Genomic DNA, 10,713 nt, shown 5'->3' with positions numbered 1-10,713 from the left:
TACCATATTGAAAAATATACTATTTTTGTATGATAATTATGGGTTTTGTATTTTATTTTAATAGAAGTTGATGTTGCTTTTGCAATTATCCATCAATTTTTTAAAATTAAACACTATCTACAGATTTGCATCGAAGCGTTTCTTATGATAGTGATTTTAATCACTGTCAGATTAAATCTAGACTGAACCCAACTATGCAATGTCTCCACTATGCCGCGACCCCACTATGCTACCGTTTTTTTTTTTAATTATCATACTTAAATTTTACCAAATTGCCTCAGTTTTAATAATTGACGTATTTTAAGGGGCTTACTCTCTCCTTAAGTATTAACTTCGATGCAAAGTTCAGAAAATATTATTTTATCATAATGCACGTTTTATTTTTTGTTAGTCTGAAAATTCTCAATTCTCACTGGACCAATTTTAATAATTAATATTGTTATGACACCGACTCGCTACACCTCTTGGCCAGGGCATTCAGTATTTTCGCCTTTATAGACACGACTTATATCTTAATTAAATAAAAATGATATTAAAATTCATTAAAATTATAAAATTTCATGAGCTAAAATTTTTCAATTTGGCGCTGCTACCCTTTAGAAAAATTGTAAGCGCCTAAATTTTAATATAAAAATAGAAAATTTGTTGTAATTTTAACATATTAATTATATTATAAATAAATTATTACATTATGTACAATTAACACATGATATTATTAAAACTTAACAAAATATCTAACTCATAACAGCTAAAATGGTATTGTCTACATAATACATTGGTATTGTATGAGATATGTTTTCAATAAAAAACTATAAAACATAATTTTTATTTAATCTGGTAAAACTAATTTCGTTGGCGCCACTTGTAGTAACAATTGAACGAACATAGTCAATCTATCTAAAAATTAACAATCATAATTTATATAAAAAAAAATGAACATTATAAAATACTTTGTTCTTTGACTGATTAGGGAAAGATTATTAAATATTCATATCATATTTCACCTAACAAATATTAAAATTTGTATTTAACAATTTCTAAAACATCCGTTAACTTACCAACAATATTAAATTTATATCCCATGTACACAAAAGGTAAATAAAATATCAATCCAGCTATCATAAATAATACTGAATATAGATATTCAATTTGTGGTTTGTCAATGATAGGTGCAATCACCAAATAAAGTGAAATTATGAATATCACTAAAGGAATGATAATAGGCACCTATAAAACAAATTATCAAATTATAGAATGAAACTAAAATTAATATGTTTAAAATTTAAAAATAGATTGGTTTACTCTGTATGGTCGTGGAGCATTTGGTTTTGTGAATCGCATTACAATTAATGCAAGCATTGCGCTACCGTAAAATATCCAAGCCGTGAAACTAAAAAAATCGATTAGTGAATTTATCGTTCCAGATGCAACCATCAAGATAGTTATAATGGCCTGTAAAATTATTACCATATTAATATTTTATCTAAACTAATATTTTCAAGAGTAAGCGATATAATTAAAAGGAAATAGCATATATATCTTAATCGTTAATGGAACATTAAATACAACAGTAGCGCAATTAGGAATACGCCCAGGGGTTGGATATGCATATGAAAAATTTTACTACCCCTTCCAAACGAAGAAATATTGTATTTTTAATATATATTTATTTTTGTCGTGGGGAGTTGGTATAATACTCATTATAATTTACGTAATTACATCAGTGATATACAACTGTACTTCTATTTAACATTTATCATAAAAAGTATGAGTAAAAATAATGATCAGCTATACATCCTTCTATTTCCTGAACTTAACATGCTACAGAGGGTGGAGGTTCTCTAAAAGTAAAAGAAATACTTATGCATATAAAACATATAAGTATTAATAATATTTTCAATTATTTACTTATTTTGAAAAGAAAATTTGAAATTTAATGAATAACATTAGAAATATAAACATTCTTCTTGGAATTATAATAATTATTACTTAGTTTATTGGATAGAGTAAATCATAAAACTTTGTATTAATTCTTTCCTCCAAATTAAAATCTTAAGACTTGGAGGGTTTTAAGATTTCCTAGTTTTTGTGGTAAGCTTAATATTTAGTGTTTTGAATAAACTTATTAATAATCTAAATAAATAGAAAACGTTTTAAGAATGTTTCATTTCTCACGTGAAAAATTATACTTGGCATAGGTGTCAGCTTTTTAATATGAATGTATGATAAGACATTCATTAAATGACCTTCTCTGCTAGCAGCAAAACACAGTCTACCGGCAGCAAATAAAGTACCATTAGCTGACCCAAACGTAGATATGGTAATTGATAAAGGTATTATCCAAGCTAAAGACCCCAATGCTCTTAAACCAAACGTCTATAAAATGAATAGAGTAAATTGTTTTAAATACTTTAATGTTTGTTGAGGTTATTAAGTACAAACCACAGCAACAGCTTCATTTTGTATTATTTCGGCTGGTGACATTATGGTGAGGTATGCAACATTCACTAATAAGTAACATAATGTAACTAGTGGTATGCTAATGTAGATTGCTCTTGGAATGTTTCTAAAACAAAAAAAAACAAAATTTAATTTGATTCTAACTTTTTTTTTCATAAAACATACTTAGAAGGATTTTTAATTTCTTCTGTAACGTAGTTAAGATTATTCCAGCCATCATAAGCCCATAATCCTGAGTAAAATGCAGTGGCTATATCACCAAAACTTGAAGTAGTATTTTCGAAATAATTTTTAAAATTATCTGTATTCCCTTGAAATATTTTATGTATTCCTCCAGCAACGACCACAAAAACGGCAACTAATTTAGCAGCAGTAAATGCATTTTGAACGCCAGTGGCAAGATTTACACTGTAGCAATTTATATACGTTATAACCACTAAAAACAATTTATTTAAATTTAAGTTTTAAACGAATAAAATTCAATTCTTAGACTGAATTTTTAAATATATAATTTAAATAATGTTGTTTTGATATTTAAAGTAAATAATAATTGAAGTAATAAAAAATAAAGATAAATGTTAACTTTAAGCAAAGCTAATGGAGTATTGCTATAAGCTAATGACCAATTATCTATTAGCATTTTATTAAAACTGAAATTACAATGTTTATTGTATAAATTTGTTTAAGTATATAAATTAAAAATTAAATTAAATCTATAAAACTTAAAGTGTTAATAATAAAGCATTAAAATATATTCACAATACACAGATTTTTTGTGGCTCATAAATTGTAGTTACTTTAATATATATTTTTTTTAATTTAGATATTATAGAATTAACTTAATTTTTGCATTATATTACTAAATAATTTTAATTTTTTATAAATAAATAAATTAAATGATTTTGCTTCTAACAAATACTATTAGAAGTACCATAATGCTTTAACATTAGGAAAGATATAATTATTGATTAACTATGGTTTCATAAGTTATAAGAATATCTTATAAATATAAAGAGATTCAAAAAAAGTACGTAGTAAGTCAAATATTGTGAAAGAAATATCGAGCTCATGTTATAAATAAATTCACGTCACAGGACTGATAAGTAAACTGAAACGATCTACAAAAAGTAAATGACGTATAAAGTTTAAATTTCAAATGTAATTTTAAGAAAAATTTTGAATTTATTTAACGCATTGTTTTCTAAAATTATATTGAGTTTTATGAACAGTATAAAAAATGTTAAAAATAAATTTCAATTAAGGATGAGTAATTGATGGAACTTAAATATTTAAAAAAATTCTAAATTCGGAAAAATCCGATTGTTTGTTAGTATAACTTTTAATTATAACCAATAATATTACGAATTAGATTATTTTAATTTTCTAACAAGTATAAATTCTAAATAACTACCAAATATTTTTATTTTTATCTGAAAATTAATGTTTATTTTATTTTCTTAATAGTTAACTGTTAAAATTAACTTAAGTTTTTACAGTGACGGTTATAAGGGTGATAAATTTATTACTTCCCTTTATACGTGTTCCTTTTAAATATTACAGTGAAAAGTATTAAATACACTAAAGATATTGTCATTATTTTAATATTTTTACATAATATGAATATTGGAAATTTTGTATGTTTTAAAATCGTTCATTTTTTAAAATATTGAAGAAAAATTATGAACTCAACAATTGTATTTTTCAATAGTTTTGTTTATTACTGCTATCCCCTAATAAAAATTACTTATAACCACTACTAAGTTTTAATAAGTTTTTAATTGTATTACGTCAACGTACATATAGATAATATTGCTACAATTTTGACAACTAATTCAGATGTTCCACATTCATCGACAAAAGCTTCAACAGCATACTTAGCGAAGCTCAAACAAATTATTGCCACTTGTGATGGCTTGAGTATTAATGTGGATATCCAAGAAAATAGAAATGCAGGCATGGGCCCAAAAGCATCCATTAAATATGCATACTCTGCCCCTGAACTCGGGTTCATTGTACCTAGTTCTGCGTAAGCTAGAGCTCCTGTAGCAAAAAATTATTTTTTTTTTAGTAAAATTTTTTGTCATGAATTCCTGGCATCGACCATTTCCGTCTGTAACTCGCAGCCCAATTCTATTACCGTTTAAAATAGTATTCATATACTCATTTGACAAATGACAAACTGGTCAGGTAAAAATATATATTTTTAAAATAGATACATAACCATGCAACAAGCGTCAGATTTTATGACGGCTTTAAAGTAACATAATTTAGTTTACTAACCTAATAATGACATAATACCACAAGCTGTCCATATAATGAAACTTAGGCCTATTGAACCTGTTCTTATTAGTAACCCAGTTGGAGAAACAAATATTCCAGAACCTATAAATTAAAATAAAAATTCTTAAAATGTTCGACATTTTTTTTCCTATACAGTATTGTTAATCTAAGCACAAGATTGAGCCAGAGCAACTTCTAGCAATATTAATATATTAATATATACACATAAAGATAGAATGGGTTTTCTAACTAACGTATTTATATTTCCTCTTAAATAAACTAGTCTAAAGGAGTAATGTTTCTCATGGAAATAGGGTAGAATTTTATGAATTAAAAATAGCAAACTAGACCACATTATAGATATCTCATGTGTTGAGCATAGACAAGCAAAAAAAAAAAAATTAATTAATTAAGATAAAAATAATTATTTAATAATATAAAATATTATTTAGGTTCAAATAATTTTATTTTCTTCTGGATAAAATTAATGATAATATTATTATATATTAATTTGATACTTTACTTAATATAATATGAAATAAGTATTTGATTTTTATCAAATATCTACGATACATATTTAACAAAAAAATAATTTAAAATGTAATCTAAATTAAATTTTCCTGCTCGTTAATTATCACATAAGAGTATTGTGATTATTTAATTATCATCATACTAAAATAACTAATAATGGTATAAATTGTGACAAAATCTGCTTTATGCCTTATATAAAATGGACAAGAATTAAGCAATATGAATAAAAGATCAATTCTACCTACTCATAAAAATAGGATTGAAATTTAAGAACTATAGTTCACACGTAAGAACATATTCTGGGATCAGAACCCTTTTTTTCTGAGAACCGTCCTTTTTATTAGCTTCGATGCGAAGCTCAGAAGGTATTGGTTTTACTAAGATGTGTTTTTTTTTTTGTGTCTGTTACCACTTTTTCTCAGCTCTCGCCGAACCGATTTCTTTCAATGATACGTCAAAAGATCACAAATCGTATCTAGTCGAAGACATTACCCTCAAAAATTGAAAAAAATTCCCTCGTTCCCCGTAAATGGGGGAAACCTCCGAAAAAATTACAAATTTAAAAATGGCTAATTTTCGAAATTTTTTCAATTTTTTTTACTAAAAACTGCCGTAACTTTTTTAAAAATAAACATATCAATATAATTCTTCTTTTTATAGATGCATGATGTCATTACCTATCATTTGGTATATTTTTTTTATAAATCTGACTTTTTACCTGCCCACAGGGGGGGATTTAAAATGACAACTTTTTTACAAAAAATTAATTTTTTCAACTTAACTTTTGAAAGTGTTCCGGAAGGTCTGACACTTTTATATATATCTTAAATTAAAGCTAATGTAATATACTTTATTATGAAAAAAAAAAATTTCGGACTTTATTTTATCTTCATGGTGAAAATAGACATTAAACTTAATAAAAAAAATACGATTTTTGTAAAAAAATTCTTTTTTATATTTTTAACTTTATAATGCTATAACTTCTCGAAAGATGTATGGATCAATATAATTCTTTTTTATGTAGATGCGTGATGTCTTTACCTATCATTTGGTATATTTTTTTTATAAATCTGACTTTTTACCTGCCTACAGGGGGGATTCAAAATGACAAATTTTTTCACAAAAAATTGACTTTTTCAACTTAAATTTTGAAAGTGTTCCGGAAAGTCTGACACTTTTATATATATCTTAAATTAAAGCTAATGTAATATACTTTATCATGGAAAAAAAAAATTTCGGACTTTATTTTATCTTCAAGGTGAAAATGGCTACCAAATGCTATTATTGTGTGAAAATTCTCAATTTTATTTTTTACATTTTTAACATTATAATGCTATAACTTATTGAAAAGTGTATTGATCAATATAATTTTTTTATGGGAAATACTATTTTTTAATAATCCCTTTTTCATTCGACATACTTTATCTTAATCAGGATATTAATAAGGAACTAGCAGTTTATGAAGCTTTTGGAATAATCCACCAATTTTTTAAAATTAAACACTATCTAAAGATTTGCATCGAAGCGTTTTTTTTTTATAGTGATTTTAATCACTGTCAGATATCATTATACTTGATCCAACTATGCCACGTCACCACTGTGCCGCGACCCCCCTGTGCTGGGTTTTTTCTTACATAATTCCTAGACGAGCACTGAGCCAATATTTGGTCAGAAACTGACCAAATGTTAGATATCACTACATTAATAGGCAGATTTTTTTAGTAGAAAAAGAGTCAGAACTTGGATGGACCATTTTCATAGATAGGTTTTTGTTGAATATATCATTCCTTTTTTTGCTTAATCCAAGTAAAATATATAATTTTTATGAACTACTAAAAATAAAGAAAAAAAGAAGAAATCCAACCTGATATCCGCAAGTAACACACTTGTCTGTAAAACCATTTATTTTGAGAATATAAAAATTTTAATTTTCCTACAAACAGGAAATCTAACTTTTGGGATCATCTTCGTATTTAGCATTTGGTACATGATAATATAATTGCCTTGAAGGGGATAAACCCTTGCGTTGAAAAAGAAATTAATAGGTTTGTGACCCTATAAAATAATTATAAATATAATAATAATAGATGTAATATATATTATTTAAAAATTGAACTTTTGAATTCCTATATATAAATTGGATTTATTTTAATTATCTTTTTCAATGAACCCTAAAGAATGCATTATAAATATATATCTACCTATGATAATTTACATAACTATAATATAAAGGAGTCCACAATATTTTAACAAATCTACAATTTTTTAGTCCAGCGATTACTAAAGTTACTTTTTTTGAAAATAATTTATGTATTCTTAAACTATGATAAATATTTTTGTTTAAAAGTGGTGTAGTCTATATCAACTTGTACGAGGTGTATCTACCAGTGTTAAATACTCACTCTATGAATTAAAATGCTTATAACATTAATTTAGAAAAAACATTATACAATTGCTTTTAATGAAATTTTTATATAAAATTGCTTCTCCTGAAAATTAAAACAAAATGGACACTTTGGTTGTTACACCCTACTCTTCAATTAGAACTTCTAGAAGTAAATTATAAGAAACTCTGCTGCCGGTTTTTAACATTTTATATCATTTTTGTGAGTTACAACAATTTAAGGATGAAATATATAGGTAACTAAATAGTTAAAAATTTCATACTATAAATTTTTGATTTTATTTACCTGTAAAATAGGCTCATTTAAAACTTATATGTGCTCTATTGCTGGAAATAGCATAAAATTATGATTCAGTTCACAAGTAGCAGATCCACGAAATAAGTACAATTTCATAACTTATTTTCTTGTTTGAAAATCGTTTTACTGTATCATATGATACGTAATAAGTTGATGAATTAATAAGTCATCAATAATACTCATTAGCTCACATTATGACAAAAACTTAGAGGGCACTAATATTATTAATTCCTAGCTGGTTCCTTTTCCAAAGAAAAGCGCTCTCACCTTAGTCCTTTGATTTATTGTAGACTTGAATTTCATATTAAAATAATTATAATAATTTTTTATAACAGTATCAACAGTATATATTTTCCAAATATATGGATTTTTTAAGTATTAAAGAGTATAAGATTTAAATGTTTACCAATCATAGTGCCAACTATTAAAGCCACCCCACTGAGGAGTCCCACCCGTCTCTCGAGGTAAAGAGTGTTGCCCTTAGTTGAAAACTTCCTCGCCAACATGTTTTTGCCGTTGCTAGTAAGTTCACTATTATCACTCTCATCTTCGGTGTTTGTTTTGTTATTATTATATCCTGTAAGAAATTACAGGATAAATAAAAAAAAGTGATTCATTTACGTTTATAAATAGACTACATTCATAACTTTATTTATATATAATAGATTGAATTTTAATATTTAGAGATTTATTTTAGAGCTTTTGACAAAATTGATTGTATGACAAAATCATAATAGACGTTCACTACATATTTTTACACTTTCGCTCAAGTTATAACGACTCTACAAATTATTTACAATGAAAAAGACAAATTGTATTAGATTATTCTTTTCGCTTTTATAAAAATAAAACCTGCTCTTATTTATATAATAGAGAAGTACAAAAAATATTTTGTTAGAAGTTGTTATTCAACTACCCCATGTCTCAATTTCGATCATTTAACAGTCTAAATATAAAATTTAATTTTGGTGATAATTATAGTTCAAATTTATATGTATACACAGTGGTCCACAATGTTTTGACAAATATAATGACTTTTGATCCTAAGAATATCTTGTGTTACTCTTTCTTTTTAATTATTATAGTTATGAAATATATTAAAATTCAGCAAATTACATAATTTTTAAGAGCTAATAAAAAATTTAAAAAATGGACCAATGCCGGCCATGCTATTTGTAAAAACGCTCCTGCCTGTATAACTGTTTATTTTTAGAAAATAAAAATTTTCAGATATTTCTATAGAACAGGAAACTAATTTTTTAGACATTTTTTTTTATTCCTTCTATTGTTAGACTAACAGTCTATGCATTAATAGAACAACAGCAATATTATTTTACACACACATTAATTCACGCAAAATTACGACATGTTTATTTAAACAAACATTCGGATAGTTTACAATAAAAATTGTGTAAATAAAGTAAAAGCTATAGTTAATTTTTTTTACAATAAGTTGAATGATGAAGGTAAGTAAACCCCTCAAAATTATTTTTAAATGTCATATTTTGAAATAAATTATTGCAAAATTTTCTATTAAGATAAATTTGTGTAGGATTTTTCAATAATAAATAAAACATTTTTACAATAAATATTCGACTTATAAAAACAATTAATAATTTATTGTTTAGCAATAACAAAATAATGATTGATGGTTTATTAGCTTTTTACATACATTGAACTAAAAGAAAACTGTTATTAATTTATTTTAATAGTTATTTTGTACAATAAATCATCTTCACTTTTATTCTTTTATTATGAACTTTCTTGAAGTAATAATCATTATTAATTTGTAAAGGCTATTGTTAAATTTTACACCACAAATATAAAATACAATCCATCTATAGTATAAAACATACAATTTTATTAGTTTTTCTTTAGGGGGGGAATTATTTTTTCATAATAATGACATCTATACATTTAAATATAAATAAGTTGATTTGTTTAAATTTTAATCAGTTAAATATAAAAACAGAATGTAATTAAGTGGTTGATTTTTACTATCTATTTACACTTACCATGTGATAATGGATTTCGTTGCATTTCAAATAATATTTGAAAATTGAAGTGACTGACTCAGCGTTACCTTTGCGACCAGACATGACACACTGGTGTTCGTAGACGGAACGACGACGGCAAAGGTCACAGCGCGCGTTTAGTTTGAGCGGCAAAACTTACAGATATTGACACATGCGCCCAGCATCCAAAAAGCGCCCCCGCAAAGAGCTCAGCACAATCTATCTTATCGTGTATGGGGTTATCGTATAATACTATTGCGTATTATAAACTTATTAAATGCATAAATAAAATAAGCTATGAAATGTGTTAAATATTAACAACAAGCTATCATTTAAATTTTATTACACCATTATACTTNGTTTAAATGCTCATAATTTTGAATGTATAATAAAAATGCATAAATAAAATAAGCTATGAAATGTGTTAAATATTAACAACAAGCTATCATTTAAATTTTATTACACCATTATACTTAAATCCTGGTTGGTATTAACAATTTTTTCGATTAAATAATTATTTAAAATAAACTATAAGAAAAATAATATTTTATTGGGATCAAAATCAGTGGCTATCAATGATTTTATCATTGGAGGGGTTGAAAATCACCTTTTATAAACAACCAACATAGGACTAAGATTTGAATTTTAACCTTAAGAATTTTAAAATGATATTTTTCATACTAGCTATATTCAAAAACTTTAGAATAGCAATATATTTCTAAAAA

General features: G+C 25.4%; 1 protein-coding gene across 3 annotated transcripts; it reads right to left on the bottom strand.

The window, feature by feature from the left end:
- Positions 1-698: 698 nt before the first annotated feature.
- Positions 699-10,223, bottom strand: LOC126893981 (b(0,+)-type amino acid transporter 1). 3 transcript variants are annotated; one of them, XM_050664584.1, is made up of 10 exons: positions 7,962-8,337; positions 7,136-7,326; positions 4,741-4,842; positions 4,258-4,500; positions 2,626-2,896; positions 2,443-2,566; positions 2,176-2,376; positions 1,303-1,452; positions 1,059-1,227; positions 699-897 (listed from the first exon to the last, which is right to left on the bottom strand). In XM_050664584.1, the coding sequence occupies exons 3-10, from the start codon at positions 4,751-4,753 to the stop codon at positions 830-832; spliced, it is 1,239 nt and encodes a 412-aa protein (XP_050520541.1). In that variant the 5' UTR covers positions 4,754-4,842; positions 7,136-7,326; positions 7,962-8,337; the 3' UTR covers positions 699-829. The 3 variants fall into 3 exon arrangements, with proteins under 3 accessions (XP_050520541.1, XP_050520539.1, XP_050520540.1); XM_050664582.1 differs by lacking the exons at positions 7,136-7,326; positions 7,962-8,337 and adding exons at positions 8,380-8,550; positions 9,989-10,223 and having other exon boundaries at positions 700-897; XM_050664583.1 differs by lacking the exons at positions 4,258-4,500; positions 7,136-7,326; positions 7,962-8,337 and adding exons at positions 8,380-8,550; positions 9,989-10,223 and having other exon boundaries at positions 700-897.
- Between the last annotated feature and the right edge of the window lie 490 nt (positions 10,224-10,713).

This window comes from Daktulosphaira vitifoliae, unplaced genomic scaffold (genome assembly GCF_025091365.1).
Source record: "Daktulosphaira vitifoliae isolate Bord-2020 unplaced genomic scaffold, ASM2509136v1 Scaffold_1, whole genome shotgun sequence".
Lineage (NCBI taxonomy): Eukaryota > Metazoa > Arthropoda > Insecta > Hemiptera > Phylloxeridae > Daktulosphaira > Daktulosphaira vitifoliae.
Note: the sequence above shows the minus strand (reverse complement) of the source record. Positions and strands in the feature narration are given on the sequence as shown.